The sequence below is a fragment of the Myotis brandtii genome, unplaced genomic scaffold (assembly GCF_000412655.1).
Source record: "Myotis brandtii unplaced genomic scaffold, ASM41265v1 scaffold506, whole genome shotgun sequence".
Lineage (NCBI taxonomy): Eukaryota > Metazoa > Chordata > Mammalia > Chiroptera > Vespertilionidae > Myotis > Myotis brandtii.
The window spans coordinates 1,379,802-1,396,721 of NW_005369287.1; the positions used below are offsets into that span (position 1 = coordinate 1,379,802).

Genomic DNA, 16,920 nt, shown 5'->3' on the forward strand with positions numbered 1-16,920 from the left:
GGGGTGATTAATTATTGCTACTAACGTTGTGTCACATATGATTACAAATTGACATTTAAATTTTTCCATTTATTTGCTGCCAGTCTATAAAAATACAATGAATTCCTGCATGTTACACTCTGCAACACTGTTAAATTCACTTATTAGTACTAGTACTTTTGTAGGCTGTTTTGAAATTTTTAGGTAAGCATGCATGCCATCTGCAAATGCAGTTTTACTTCCCCCAAAACAGTGTCACACAAATGTTGGAAGAATCAGTTATAATGAGGATTTTTGAGTAGATAAAAATGCTGCATTAATAAGAATGTGGCATGATCTATGATTTCAGTACAGGTATGTGTCTGTAACATGCATAAACATAAGCTCAAAAGCAGAAAAAAAAGCAAAAATAGAATTCATTGTTGTGGGAGTTTTTGTGTTTTTTAAAAAATTACTCTAAGTACTGTTGAAAACAACAATTGTGTTGTTTTCACAATTTATAAAAAGTTACACGCACATACACTATTAAACAACAAAATTAACATTAGGACTGTCTTCTCTTTCTCCTAATTGATGCAGTTTTTAGCTATGGCAGGAGCTTTTCTCTCTGATTTAGTTTTTGTTCTTGGATTTTCTCTTTGACTCACCTTCCCAGTAAAAGCTGAGCCTTTCCGACAGGATAGATCTAGTTGGTCCTAATTGGGAAAATCAAGGTCTCCATCAAGGTTCACTAAAGAGCACTTGGGCTTCTGTAATGGAATACCACACACTCTGGTTAACACTGTCCTTGCCTAGAGGAACGATTAGAGTGATATTTGTTTATAAATTGTTTTCCTTGAGAAAAAAAAAATGGCATGCAAACCTACTTGGAGCTAAGCTTGAAAGATTCTACTGCCTAGTCTTACAACACCATGGCGTGTGTACTCCATTACAGCATCCTGCATTTCTTGGCTCTCTTCTGGCCCCTCTTTCTGCCATTTTTTTAAATTCTCGAAACAGTTATAACCCACCATAGCGCATAACAAGTGCAATGGTGCTGGACCTACTGCAAAAATAAAAAACCAAAACCAAGAGAGTAAGAACATCTGAGAGAACCTTAAAGATGCAATTTTAATGAGTCTCTGGGAGCCCCCAAGGAAGTGGTGTGGGGATCAGGGACATGTCAGCCGGCAATTAGGGGTTGGCGGGAGGCCTTGAAGGGCAGCACCATCTCTGCAGCCTGGGAGGCTGGGCTGACAGCTGTGGAGAGCACCTGGATGAAATCACAGAGGGAGGCCGACAACGGGGATTTGGACAACAGTGTATGTGTGGCGGCTTGTGCACGCTGCTAACATGTAGTCAGTGAGAGAGCATGTGCAAAAAAGCCTCTGCCGTGACACCTGGGTCCATTAGTGACCCGACGTGCGAGCCCCAGCAGCTCTGAAGAGGGCCCGTGAGTCCCTGTGGGTTAAAGGAATGATACTGACTCTCCGGGGCACACACAACCCTGTAGCCTTCCTGGGTGACAGTCCTTGTTGCTTGGCTCCAGAACCGTAACGTTCATGGGCCTCTCATTGGGACAGAGGGCCCTTGGCATTTTAGAGCTGGTGGGGCTGATTCCAGTTTTGTTCTTCTGCTGATGATTTGGGGAAAGGGCGAGCTAGGGTGGAGGTTTGGCTGGGTTTAAATTGTGTCCCTGCAGAAAGTAGCCACATGTGAAGACAGTGGGAAGAAGAAATAGCTTTCAAGAGCAAGTTTTTCAGGGCTCCTCACTTCAGGGGTAGTATCCTTTCCAGTTACTGATTTGCAAATTGCTTTCCATTCAGAACTGGAGCAGTGGTATTTTAAGCAATCGTGAACCCCTTGGAAATGACTCATTTAAACACCAGCTGAAAACCTAACCATTTTTCTGTGGATACCACTGTATCTTTGAACTTGGACAGCAAGATAAAAGTAACATCGTTCAAGATGCTCTTCACTCTTTTATCACCACAGCTCTCTAAGTGAAATCCCAAATCCTGAGGGCTAACTTTACACTGGCTCCCAGAACAGCAAGGTGAGCAGGAGATAAACAGCTAGCACTCTCTGTGCTCTGGGTCTAGATGGTGGGGGAAATTCTGCACATTCTTTGTAAGCATTTGAGTGTTAGATTTTTAGTGTCTTGTCTCATAATGCAGAGGAATGTGTTGAATGGAGAGAAATGAGACTGATAAAGGGAAAATGCAGACAACAACTAAAACATGATGTGGAAAACACCCAGAGTTTGAAGTGAAAAGCCTGTTAAATATAAGAAGAAAGGAAAAGAAGAAAAGAGTTTAGAGAACTTGTGTAGAGTCAGTAATTAAAGACAGAAAATAAGAAAACAAATTTGAGAATGGGGTGGAAATGGAGACTATGAGGAATTACAAAAAGGGGGCGCTGCCAAAGAAAAATGGGGTCACTCATAGATCCAGGTGACAACTGACAGCAGGAATTGTTGGAAATAAATGAACAAGAAATAAAAGGAAAGGGGGGGGGGAGAAAACAAAATCCTTAAACTTTTCTTAATTTAGTTCCCCTACATCATTAGGTAAATCTGACACCTGGGATAAGGTGTTTGGGTTCTTTAGTTTTTTTTCTAAAGCATTCAGATTCCTTCTTAGAAAAACAGGAGGGTTAGAGTTTTCAAAAACCAGAATTTTTATGTGGATCTTGTCACCTTTCTTTTCTTACCATCTCTAATTTTTTTAAGCTACTGCTTTCCACTTGCTGTTGCATAATACAAGGAAAATAGATAATGCTAATGCTATGATCTGCCTTACTTTCTATCTTTACAGAAAAGTCGGAATCCTAACCATGCCAGTAGTGCTTAACTACATAACAAATGAAAATGTAAACACCAGAAGTTACATCAGATGCAAAGTGCTAGAAAGCAGCTACTCCATATGTGTTAGATAAATCCCTTTTCTTATAACTTCCCAGGGGACAGAGGGAACCTTGCCGTCTATATTGGTTTGGGAACCTGTTTGATTTCCGGGCTTAAAAATAGCATGATTCCTATTATCGCTCTGAATAATGTTAACTTTCCCATAATCTCAGTTTAATACTTTTCATTCCCATTTCCATAAATGGAATAATTAGACCAATTAATGAAAGAAACATGAGCATTTCCATAGAAACCTTTTCTAGACTAATATTCTCAGAACAGCATGTTCCACACGGGCTTACCCATGTGACTCCCACTGATGTTAACAGAAATGAGACAATTAAATCCTCATGTAACTCTTAGCGAATTTACCCGCTGCTGTTAGTAACATCATGATGCCGACACCCAGAGTACAAACTGCTTCTTCGGGGCTTTCAAGTGGAACAATTTTGGGGTTGCTTCCCTGCGTGGTTATTGGTAACACATTTTTTCTCAAATTAAAAATATATATTAATGGGCCCTTTGAATATTAAAATGTAGGAAAAGTATAAGTCTGTATTAAAATCATCAAATTTGGGAATGACAATTTCAGATAAAAGGAGAAAAGCCCACTGTCTCTGTATTAATCTCTCTGATTGGTCTCGCTGGTATTCCAAAGTCTTTCATTAGCTGTGGTGCTCCTTCTCCCCGTCTCTAGCCAACCCCAAAGGCAGGAGAAAGTCAAGGTGAGGCATCATATGGACAAAGAAAGAGGAAAGGTTTCTTAACATAAAACCTCTCTCAATTCCATTGACTGCTTAATACGCCAAGCTACAACTCCAGAATTCGCTGTCCCCTTTGTGCAACTGCTCTGCTTAAACAAATTTATAGACTCCATTAAGGTGCATTTTGCCCCATTCCAAATGTGTTTCAGAACACTAATAATCTTCCTTCTTCCTAGGAGCTGCTAATGGAAACAACATGCTAACACCACAAAAATATTCTACCTCAAAGGAACAACTAAAGCTAACAGTGTTCTTATTTATTGAACTTGTATGCAGACCTATTGGGAAATGAACTAGGGTTTGGCCTATTTCAAATATATACGTTTCATAGCTAATTATACCTTCCTGCCAGAGACACCCCGAGTCCATTCCTTTCCTATGCACTTAGAAGGAAAGACCTGCTGTGAACAAGGGGGGCTATACGAAGGTGGCCAGGGCCTGGTTATTCTCTGCCACCTGAAAGGAGTTGTGGTAGCAACATTATTACATTACATTTACAGAAAGTACCAAATTGCCAAGCCCATGATTGCAAACCTACTGTACCCCTGAAAGTGGCTCAAAGGTTCTACGACATATTCTTTGAAAAACGTGTTTATTCATTTATTAATGTGAATTGGTTTGTTCGGCTGGCTGTCTATCTACTTGATTTCACAACATTTAACTACAGTTTTTGCTGTAAAATTTATGTTTGAATTGAATGGCTGAGAGGTTTCCAATTAGCCTTTGAAATCTTTACATTCTCTTTCTCTCACAGACATTCCCTATGCATGCCAACATGAAAATAAGTACACATATTATTCACTCTTTCAACACTTAGGAGTATTTGCTATGTAGCAGAATCATGCTGTATTTCTTTCCTAACTCATAATTTGCATTTGTAAACATTAACACATTAATTCTAAGTGTTTACTAGCTATAATTCATAAAATCATATATGATGACTATGAAGTATTAGATTTGTGCCTAAAATACAAATAATGTCAAATAAAAGAGTAAATTTGGGTGGCGCTTTTCTTGTGCAATAGCTTATAGACACAGGTCAGTCAGGGCTAAGAACGTGCTGTCACACTGTGCTGATGATGGTAGACCAGCAGCATGAGCATCACCGGTGAGTGTGCTAGAAATGCAGACTCTCAGAATGCACCCCGGAATTACTGCATCAAAATATGCATTGAGCAAGACACATATACACATTAAAGTTTGAGGAGCACTGGCATCCGAAACCCTCCCTCGAAAACCACACACCACATGAGAGGGTGGGTGTAGCATTTACAAGCTCTGTTAGGATGGTTTAGAGACCTAGAGTTCAATTGCTCTACCTAATAAGACAAAAGGCGCTTTGGACTTTCGACTCATCTGTTCCTCTCTGAAACAAATGTTCTATTGTATAGTTTGTATTTTTGACAGGCAGACCCCCTCAAACTCTGTATTTCTTCCTTGAAGAACACATAACTGGTTTTCAGGGTATTAGAATGAAGGTTTGAATCAGTGCAATCTCTATCCCAATGGTCAGGGAGCTTCTCAGAATGACTCTTGGATCATGCTGTTATATCATCGTTAGCAAAGTAAAACCAACAGGGTCTACACCCCCTGACCTGGCTTCCTCTTCCCTCCTCATCCCTCTGCAAATCTATGTAAAAGAAAGAAAGGCATACAATCTTTATCTCACCCATCATTCTTCTCTCTCATTAACTAGACAACAGAAAGCCTGGTGGAAGGCTTATTTCCATCTTCTCTATCAGGGCATGGGAAGATGATGGTAAAGCTCCAACTTCTCTCTAATGAAGGGTGGGAGCAGGGGAGGGAGTGATAACATATATCCAAGTTTCCTGGATAGTTTCACTTCTCTTTCTGTGCTCTCCTTACAACCCGCATGTTAGATGGTACCTAGTTCACAGTCAAGGGCCAATTCTCCCAGGTCAGACTCTGTCAGCTTGAGTGAGCCTGCTGTTCCACGTTGGGTGGGAGGCTGGCCTTCAGTTTCCTCATTTCTCAAAACTGAGTGATTAAGCTTCATTTCTATTTCTACTATTCAGATCTCATGATGGCTGTTGGACAGAGTGTCAGAGCAAGTCCAAGGGAGACTTCTGTTGAAGAGAAAAGAAGCTCAAAAACTTCTAAAGACCTCACCATTGTCTCCTGCAAGAGATTCAAGTCCACAGGCTTAAAGAAACCTGGCAGAAGCCACATGCGATTTTGCAATCTGATGCATTTTTATAAGAGGATGTTTTCATGATTTCTTTCTGAACTATACTTTGAAAAGTAAAACATCAATAGAACTGGCTTTTACCCTAAATGACTCATTCAGCAGATGGGTGGGAGGAGGGGGGATTTTAAAAAGCAGAGGTGAGAGGCATCTTTACAGTTTTCAGAATCCACACCAAATGACTTACTACAGACATAAGTTCACCCAATTAATTAAAATTCACCCAAGTTCTGTGGTTTTTCGCCCTTCCTGCTCTGCAGCCATCTTCTCTTTGTACTCTATTTTCATGATATTTAAGATGATGGTCTATTAGGAAAGCAGAGCTGTTGGGTTGTCTATTTAAACAGCTATCCACATTATTATTCTACCTCAACCCAAAGTAATATTGCCTGGCATTAAGCAGCAGTATTGAAAGCTTGGCAAGTAAGAGATATAGGCAGCAACTTGTAGGAACTTACATATCAGCTATATATGGTCAGAGGGCCTTTGCCTTATAGACTATTTCTATGGAATGTTTCTATATTATTTTAGGGGATGAAACCAAATAATAACATGCTCTGAATAACTCCCAACCTGGGTCTTTGGGGATACTGGGGACAAACTTTGCCTTGAGATTCATTTTAAAACTTTTAGAAGTCTTATAATTGGAGTCATGAACATGCACCTCTCAGCAACTGATAAAACTAGTAAATAGAAAATCAGCAAAAGTATATAAGTTCTGAACAACAAAATATGATCAGGATTTCATTAACATGTATAGAATGCTCCGCACAACAACAGCAGAAAGCTCATGAAACATTCACCAAGATAGACAACATCCCAGGCCATAAAACCAACTTCAACAATTTTATAAGAATTTAAACAATGCAGAATGTGTACTTTGACTATAACGGAAAATCTCTAAACCCACTCAAAAAATTAAAAACACCTAACGTATGTTTATGCGTAGCATATTCATTTTGTGTGGACACAGCTAAAGCAGAGCTGAAAAGGAAACCCATAGCACTAAATGCTTACATTAGAAAAAGTTTTCAAATCAATAATCTAATGATCTCCAGAAACTACAAAAAGTAGGGCAAAACCTAAAGTGAGCAGAAGAAAGAAAAGAATAAAGGTAAATGCAGACGTCAACAAAATCGAAACAGTTAAACAATAGAAACAACCAATGAAACAAACAGTTAGTCCTTTGCAAATATTATTGAAATTGATAAAGCTAGCAAGACTGACAAAAATAAAATGAGAATTTAAAAATCACCAGTATCAAGAATGAAACAGGGTATCACAACATATCCTGTAGCTATTAAAAGGATAATACATACTGCTAACAACTTAGATGAAATGGACACTTCTTCAATTACCACAAACTACCAAAAGTCAGCAAAGATGTGATAGTCTGAGTAGTCCTATAACCGTAATTGAATTCATAATTAAAAAGCTCTGGAAATTATCTTCAAATATAAAGTAAACAATAATGTTTCCAAAAATCTCCAGGCCCAGATGGTTTCACTGGAATATTCTATCAAATACTTTATCACCGATTTTACACAATTTCTTTCAAAACTGGTTAACCAAGAATTTGCATACATATAAGCATAACCCATACACACAGACAATAGTGTGGTGAAGGCCTGGGGTGTGGGCTAGAAGGAGTCAATGGGGGAGGAAAGGGGACAACTGTAATACTTTCAATAAAGGTAAATTTTTAAAAATTAAAAGAGAAACACTTCCCAATTCATTTTATGATGCCAGTATTATTCTGATACCAAACCATGATTTATCATCCCCAAAAGCCCATTTATAAATGCATATAGGACCTTACCCATTTATAAACGTGTATAGGACCTTACAAGCACATTTTAGTTTCTTTTAGGATATGGCCACGATTTTGGAGAGCCAAGAATGACGCTACATATATTTCCTTTTAAGTGGAGTTGGAGACACTATCTTATAGGAATTCTCCCTGCCCTTTCCAATGTATGATTTATGCATAAATGTTTCTGCCATCTGCTGTTGTCCAGCTCTGGGAAGTCATGTGGAAGCTCATGGTGCATTGGGAAGCAAAAGTCCAGGTTCCTGATATGTTCTGTTCTTAAGCCAACTTATGCATTTGAATAATTAATTGTCATCTGCTTCTGTAACATGGGCCTGGTTATTTAGTTCCAACATGCACGTTGCTATGTGCTCATCCATGCCACCAATAAAGACAGAACCAGTAACTGTGCTTAAGTTGTTACCATGAAGTGGTTAATGAACACCTGGCTGCTCCTTTCAACTCATCAACCTTGGGACCCAGAGTAACTTATTCCACCTCTCCGAGCAACAGTTTACCTGTCTGTAAAACAGGGGTGCCAATAGCTGTATTTCCCTTATAATTTTGCGGTGGGGAGTAAACATTGCAATGTTGATAAACACTAAGTACAGCAACTAGCCCATAAGAGATCCTGATATCATGGTGGATATAATTATTGCTAACATTTCTATGGCTTTAAAGATGTTATTGATTAAGAGTAAAAACAATGAGTAGCGGCAGCTCGTCCTAGGCTAACACCCTGACTCTGTTCCCAGGCCTCCTTTTCTCTGACTTCTTAATGAGCCAAAGCAGTCCAACCTAGGCCCTTCCTTGTTTCACTGTCCCCAGTTTTAATAAACATTTTATAAAAAAAGTAAAACCATAGCGACAAAGCTGTTAACTAAAAGCAGTATAATAATTGACTACTAAGATGGACTGAAAGGTTTGTCCTCAGCACTTCATTTCAGTATCTGGCCACTGAGCAAAATCTCTTCTCCAGTAAGACACTCTCACATCCAAATCTTTCAAAGCCAGAATGATTTGAAAACCATAGTTGCTGTTTTTTTAGTTCTAATCTAACTGCCTTTCTATGGAGTCTTGGATATCAACAATTGCCTCATAAAGAAAATTGCCACCTCCTCCACTGTTGTGAGTACCTGCTAATGCCAAATTGGCAATAATCAATTTCTCCATTAGAGACATAAAAATTAAAGGTTTTACTTTTCCTCACATAGGTAGCTACAAAGTTCAAATACCATTTTACATGCCTGCTACTTAATTTCTCCAAAATTTTTAACATTCACGGCCTTTATTTATAATCATCACCAACATAAGCTGCTCCTGCCACATGCTTAGCACCTTGATCACCCATTCGCAGAGTAAAGGGTTCAAAATCACCCATAGAAGGCTCTTATGACCCCCCAATGGTCCTCAGTGTCACTTAAGTGTCCTATTAATCAATTATGGAACATCCAATTCACTTTCTAAAATTCCACTATGGATACTGTTCAGGCTTTAGAAAGATGTAGTAACTTACAGCAATTTCAGGGACATTTTCTATTGTAATTAAATAAAGATTAAGAATGATGCCAAGAAGCAAATTAGGATTAAAATCTCATTTGGCTTCAGCTGACATAACCTTGTCTAGTTCTAATGCTTAATCACATGATAGCTGGATTTGCTATGCTACAATCTGGTGTCTGTGCCAGTAGAAGATGGAAAGAGTCAGATCCAGGATGCAAAACTGTAGGAGACAGGAGGAAGGGTGAGGCAGGGCACTGGGGTGTGCCATGCCAACACTGGTTCAAGGTCAGCTTAAAGACAGAGAGGGCCTATCTTTGAGCTCCTTCAAGAAATGTTTTTATAGTTATCCAGAGAGGCTATGTCCTCCATGAGATAACCCACTGACAAAGAGTTGCTCCCCCAAACAACTCTGCCAATGTCCCTTTGGAAAGTCTCAGCCAGTGTCACTGAATCAGCAAAAGGGCTGCCACCTATAGGACCGGGAACCGCCATGCGTTGTCACAAGGCATTGCATGAGTGGGGTCCTGGATTTTATTAGCAGAGGTGATTCTCAGAGAGGTCAGGGGACATCATCTGCCTCCCCAAACATTCAGCAAATTCAACACCGCAGTGGGAACTGCACTGGATTTTAGGTCTGCTGTCACCTGTGATGACCACAAGAACTAGTTGCTCAAAGGTCTCGTTCCACGTGTGTATACTGATGTTTCACTTCTGGAGGAAGCACTGTTCATGTTATCATTTCTCTCCTCTCACCTCCCCAACCACCCACAAGACCACATTCGCTGCCACTCACTTCCTTCATACCTAAAGCACTTGCTTCTATTTCGAGCATGATAGTGCTTCCCAGGGCATTCTTCTAATCGCAATGTCATTCTCTCGCCTTGGGGTGGCATTTCCCTGATGAGGGGGGAACACGGGACTAGTCAAAAGCACCAGGCTGCCACGGAACATGGTCTAGTGCTCTCTGAGATGGGGAGGGCTTCTGCGTCCCTAAATTCTCTCTCTCTTGTAAAAAGAGATCACATGTTCTAAGGAAACCTGAAGCTTGCTCCTAACCGGAGTCTGCTGCCCAGTTAACACATCCATCCAACTTTCTCAGCCCCTCACATGGACCCAGAGATTACAGGTTTCATGGGATCCAGAACATTTGTAACCACATTCCTATACATCAACTACACTCTAACACAAGACTGAAATATCTGTGTAGAAAACTGTCGTACAATGGCACGAAACGAAATTCAAAAATATTTGTATAATTAGCAATATGCACCTTTCTCCTCCTAAAGTCATTAGGAACCAAAAGCAAGACTTCACCATGGCCTTTGGACCAATAGCTAGAAAATTATGAATAAGTTAATTCTTTGATACACATTAGCCAAAGAAAATAAGGTAGTGCAGAATGCAAACAACACATTACTGTAGTATATATTGAAACGGATAACACAGTTACCACCAGATGATAAACTTTTTCCAACACTCAGAGAAAAATGTACCAAATGCTCTTTTTAAAAACAACTAAGCTTTTGAAACCTTTCGTTTTCTTATTACTGAAAAGGTATAACGTCAATTCAGAGGTCAACAGAGAATGTTTCCCAAACTGGCACAGTGTTGCAACAAGACAGCATCTGGTTGGATGCTACACGTTTCCCTAGTTCCTCTCCCACAGCCTTTAAATGGCCACGAGGCGAACTGAAGACCACACGGCTCTCCCAAACACAGAGGAACATAAACATTGCTCCAACCTGACAGAATGCTGCCGGTGTCAGCGTGAGTGTTGTTGGGATAGCTGTTACGGGTCTCAACCCTCAGCAAGGACTATACTTCCTGTCATAGCTTATAACAATGGCACATCTTCTGTGTGTGTCACACACACAGCTGTAGCTATTATATACACCCATTGAGTGCAGAAATCCGGTGACAGACGACGGAGCAGGCATGGATGAGCAGCCCTGGGGGGGCACTGCTCTCATAGGACCTACTTACGGAAGGAAGGCAGGGTCCCCAGTCCGGCGGTCTGGTCTTCAGCATGACAGTGAGCCCTGCGGTGCGGTCAGCAGGAGGGACAGACACCTCCCCCCAGCACCGGTCCCTCAGCCCTGCCAGGCCGCTGCTGCTCTCTGGGTCCCGGCATCCCGTTAGGAGTGTGACACAGTAGGGAAAGAGACCGGTTCACTGTGAGACCTGCTACTCACTCTCGTACAGTGCATCGGCCCCCCTTCCCACTGCACAGTGGCTGCCGAGCTCCGGCCGGAGGCGGGTGGCCCTCGGGACAGGGCGCCGCGGAGTCAGAGTTGCACCGGGACACAGCCTGCAATGCCAGTGGCCTCCTTCTAGAGACAGGGCTTTGCAGGGCGGGATAGCAACAACCTGGCGTGGTCCCCTAGCCTTAGAGACTGGGGAGGAATTCTCTTTAAGTTGAAATAGAGGAAAAAAATAAAAAGGTCTGAACTAGGAAGATAGGGGTATGGTTGTCTCTCTGCTTCAAAATTAACTAAGAGGATTCCAGACTCGTTGGTGGAGACTGTGCTTAGCATGCACGCCTGGGATGCTGAGTGAAGGGGCTTCACCTTCTGGTACCTGTTACTTTCCCCCACAGAGTTAATCAAACGCCCCGTTATCTTCCCCGGGAAAGGGCAATGAGCTGGTTTAAATCGCTGCACTTGAATATTCATCCGGAGGGGACAGCTGAGAGATTTACGTGCAAAAGGAAGTGGGTTAGAGGAGGAGATGGGAGACAGATTCCAAGTACCTGCTTGCTGTGCTGTCTGCGGCAGCTGCTGGCCCCTCTGAGCACTGTACTGAACCGAGGCCATGGGCCGGTACTGCTGCGTGGTTGAGGTAGGGTACTGACCAGACGGGTAGTAATATATGGGCATCTGGGGGAGAAAGGAAAAAACAGCAGGAATGACAACTATATATTAAGTTTTTTAAACGTAAAATATATTGTCATCTTATGTCATACTTGTAGTAGATTATAAACACAGCCGTCAAAATCTTCTCCAAGTTTAGGCGGGTGTACATGCTACCATCCCATGAAGAGGGGAAATCGATTTCCCACGCCCTTGAATCTGAGCTGGCTCTGGGCTGTAGTATATTCAGCCCCACGAGGCTGAAATGATGACTTTGAAGACCCCTTGAGAAGACTTGCAGCTCCCACTTTCATGGGAGGAGCGCCCAGACACCAGGACAAGACTTCCGGCCACCCAGCTGGAGAAGACCGGGGGCGAGCAGAGGCACCCCCGTCAACAGGCTACACCAACGTTCTAGGCATGGGGGTGAGGCCATCTGGATGTTCCAGCCCCGGTCATGTCGCCCCAGCCAATGCCATGTGCAGAGAGAAGAGCCATCCCTGCTGAGTCCTGTTCAAACTGCTGACCTAGTCGTGGTGGTTGTTTTAAAACACTGAATTTTGTGTTTTATCAAAATGAAACAAGTATACATGACAAGTCAGATAAAACTGACCTTCAAGGTATAAAATTCTCTGCATAAGTTTAACATTTTTCCATGTCTGCCCATGGACTGCATCTCAAGAGTTCTTTTCATTGGTCCATAGATGAGTAATCAATTTTAAAATGTTTACTAAAATGATTTAAAATCACTATGGGTTATAACCTATACTTTCATCTTTATTTCTTCTAAAATAGAAATTCATGGATGTCCAAACTGATCATGAATAATGAACACCTGTTTTGTTTTCCCCATTCCTCTTTCTATTTTTAAGTCTATTGAAGGGGGAATAAAATGATTTCTGTTGCAGACATACCAGGGGCTCTGAGCTGTCTTTGCTCTAGCTGTCCACTAACTGAAATTCCTTCATGGAGGAAGGACTTTTTTTTGAAATCCTTCAATTAAATATTCTTCCATCTCTTCTCTTTGACAGCAGAAATGGGTCAGAACACTTCTATGCTATTTTATAGTAAAGCATAATTATATACTACATAATTTTCCCAATAATTATGCTTAAAGTATTTAATTTGTTAGCAAAATAATTAATATATTAAGGAAGCCCGTTCTCCTATAACTTAAAATTATTTTTCACATCTCCTTAAATCCTATTAGCAAAAAGATATCCCGAGAAGGCAACTGAAGATGAACTATTAATCACTCAAAGTAAAATGAACATCTGAGTGAAAATTATTTCATGGTGGAGGGTTTTGCATGGCTTGAAAAGAAAATTATTTATTCAAGATATAATGGCGGTGAAACAAATGATAAGAAGTTGACACCTTACTTGAAGCAGCTCATCCAATACAATATTTCATAATTAGGATGGAATTTGCCTGAGATGTGTGTGCCTTGAAAATGGACCAACAAATGCCTCTCTGCATTTCACATCTTGACAGTAATCACTTGCAATATTCTGCAAGGGACACCCAGGAGAGCCCCCGAGATGTTTGGTGGTGAACAGCAACACATCATCAGTCTTTGAGAAGACAGTAAAAATCAGTGATCTGTGGCGTCATACATGCTCCAGTCAATTAAATATGATTAATGGCTACTTGTGAGAGCACCAGTGAGCTCAGCTTCCCCCTGGAGAAAGGGAAGGACACAGTGGATGCTGGCTTAGCTTCCGCCTTTATGTTACCGAGGAGCTCCTGCCTAGAGCACCAGGTTTGCTCCAGAAAATGCTTTGAATCCACAAGAAGGGAAAGAATGAGCTTGGCCGGCATGGCTCAGTGTTTGAGTGTCGACCTGTGAATCAGGGGGTCATGGTTCAATTCCTGGTCAGGGCAAATGTCTGGGTTGTGGGCTCTATCCCCAGTATGGGGCATGCAGGAGGCAGCCAATCAATGATTCCCTCTCATTATTGATGTTTCTCTCGCTCTCTCCCTTCCTCGCTGAAATCAAAAATATATTTTTAAAAAAATAAGGGAAAAGAATGAATTTCCAAAGCAGCAGCAAGAGAACACTCAGCACCCCTCCCCCCAGCAGGCTTCCTTCTTGCCCAAGGCTTTCCCTTCCTAGGCAAGCCCGTGAGCAGGACGCCCCAGGGAAGGGACTGGCTCCGGGTGGCCTCTGTACCAGCGGGGTCTGGAGAACAGATGTTTCCCACTGTAACATCATGGCCATTTGGGTCAGTTTCATTGAACTTCCTTCTTGAGCCCCAAGTCTTTGCACAAGGACAGACCAAGCCCTGCAGTTGGGGAATACACATCTGGACCAGAAGGACCTGGTGATACTCCACATGGAAAGATAGGGGTCCACGTGCACTACAGGTCAACTACATACAGGTCACAGGTGTGAGAAAAAGCATGCTCACCTGTGCAGGTGGAGGCTGTTGCACAAATCCCTGTGGGGAGGGAGGGGCCTGGAGGACTTGTTGAGAGATGGAAGGTCCAGAGCCTGAGAACCCGCCTGTGGGGAGCTGTTGGCCCGTGGAGGCAATGACATAGCTGGGCTGTTGGTTAGGCTGTGGCATGAGGGATGGTGGGTAGACAGGGCCGGATGGGGGCTCAGGGGTCTCTCCTGAGGACTGCCTGCTCAGGTTCATCTGACCGAACTGTGTTGCCACGTCTTCTCTCTGCAAGACACACAAATTAAGGAGGAAATCAGCAAGATCGGCTTAGGAATGGGAGAGGCAGACACAGGCCACATGCTTGTCCCTGTGGGAGAAGCAGGCAGTACACATTGAAAAAAAAATGAAAGGAATTTGGGGTCCAGAACAAGAGAACATACCAAGAGAAATCAGATTTAATCATCCCAAGGGACAAGATGACAAACAATTTGACCCAAATTTCCCTCTTTCAGTGGAAACTATTTTTTTTTTTTCATTAAGGGCTTGGGCTCCTCAGGATGGTGCTGAGACAAGGAGGACTTGGTGTTTTGTCCTGAAGGGCCAGCTGGTCTTCCCAGCAGTAACCACAGGATCTGTCTCTGGGGAGAGGAAGAAGGACCCATGGTCATGGTCACCCATGGCTGCTGCAAAGATGGAACCAGGATTGGCACCACCAACAGGCTGGGTGGGACCCCATTTGTTTATTAGGGAGTCTTTACACACTGGCCTGGCCTGAGATTTAGTGGCGATGTTCACTGTAATTGTCCAGAAGGACCTAGTACGTGGAGGGAAAGTGAAGTGGAAGTTGGGGGATTGGGATGTGAGAGGAACAACTGTATCAGGAGCTGAGGGTGATGACGGTTACTATCTTGACACTGACTTTTAGATATTTCCAAACCGTCACACCAAGTTGATAAGTTTCTGTGTTTCTGACTTCTGATTCTGAATGCATTCAATTCCTGTTAGCTGGTAAGCTCTTTACAAAGGTACCAGATTGCAGAAGCACTCAACGTGGGGCAGGAGACAGAAAGAAAACCAGGATTTTGAAGATAGGTTGCAAAGATGGAATGAGACATTCTCTCTCTCTCTCTCTCACACACACACACACACACACACACACACACACACACACACACACAGTCATAGTCAGCCCAGGGCACCCACCCAGCATCAGCCAGCCCTACACAGGAACGTGGTAAAACCAAGAGAACATAAGCGGAGAAGTCAGACACACAGAAGTCCTACCATAGGGAACTGCTGCGTTGGAGACACAGGCAGGAGATGCTGGGGAGGAAAAGAAACTGCTGGATATTGCACTGACTGGGAGGAAGCCTGCAGCCCCTGGACAGACTGCGGAAAGAAAAAGTTGATCATTCAACAGGGAAGCATGGGGGTTGAAATCCCATCAAAGGCTGTCATATCTGAAGCTTACCACCACCACCCCCGCCCCTTACAGGTCCTCTTGGCTCCATGCACTCCGGAGAGGGAAGCCGGCCACCCGGGAAAGTGAGATCCATGCAGGGCAGAGGCAGGCAGCCTTGAGGGAGGCTCGTCTGCTCAGCGTGAACATTCTTGGCAGAAGGTGCTGCTACATTTTCATGCTGTTGGTTAGATCCCCTGGGTCTAAAAATATTGCCCCCAAAATACTGCATATCAGGACCTTCCCCCATGCAAAGATTTTGCTGTTTTTGAGCCATCTGGCTAAGCCAGATCAAAACGTAAGCAGAGCAATTTAAGCTGCAATAAAAAAAATCTACCACCTTCAGGGAGATTTGCCAAATAAATCTACCACCTTCAGGGACTGAGAAGGAAGGAAATAAATACTTAAAAGGAGGTTTGCTCCAGCAAACTGCCTGGAACACTTCAGGTTTCATGTGTCACCCTAGGGCCTAGGCAATGGAGGGCAGCTCTACGTCTCCAAGGCTGGTGTGAACAGCCAGGCCACCTTGGAATGAACTGATTTCTATTCTTCCCACTGATTTAAAATTGTAATACTGACTCTCTGCAGGCACGAACACTTGTTCTGTGTTGGGAATGGGTGAGCCAGCTGATACCAAGACCTGGGTGGGAACGTAAGTTCAGTTCCCAAGAAAGGCTCCCTGATACATAAAAGCAGCATCTGGACCTAAGAAAAAGCTCATCATGCATTCTCCCTAGTTCTATATCCTTCCCAGGTAAGTTATTGGATGGGGCATCGTTTCTGTCTAAACTTAAGGATCCAGGTAAGAAGATCCTGTTGACCTGCAGCCACGGACTCCAGGCTGCCAGGTTTTCCTTAGAAGAGGATGGAGGTGGGACCGATGGAGAATATGCCCCCTTCCTGGCGCACCGCTGCTCTGAAGGCCGCAGTCTCTGTCTGGGACCCCATCCCCCTGCCTCCCAACCAGCTCCTCACCTGAGGGACCAGCGGACCAGCGGGCTGTGGCTGCGGTGGCTGCACCTGCTGCTGCGGCTGAGGAGAGGGCTGCTGCCGGGGCTGCTGCTGGGCCGCTGGGCCGG

The 16,920-nt window shown here is 43.0% G+C and overlaps 1 protein-coding gene across 1 annotated transcript in view; it reads right to left on the reverse strand.

The window, feature by feature from the left end:
• The window catches only part of ARPP21 (cAMP-regulated phosphoprotein, 21kDa), a 152,870-nt gene that overhangs the window by 34,436 nt on the left and 101,514 nt on the right, over nt 1-16,920 (reverse strand). Inside the window, exons 16-19 of the mRNA XM_014548377.1 lie at nt 16,817-16,911; nt 15,667-15,771; nt 14,407-14,667; nt 11,896-12,022 (exon numbers count right to left, since the gene is read on the reverse strand). Coding sequence (XP_014403863.1) covers nt 11,896-12,022; nt 14,407-14,667; nt 15,667-15,771; nt 16,817-16,911 — 588 coding nt within the window. The remainder of the gene's footprint in view (nt 1-11,895; nt 12,023-14,406; nt 14,668-15,666; nt 15,772-16,816; nt 16,912-16,920) is intronic.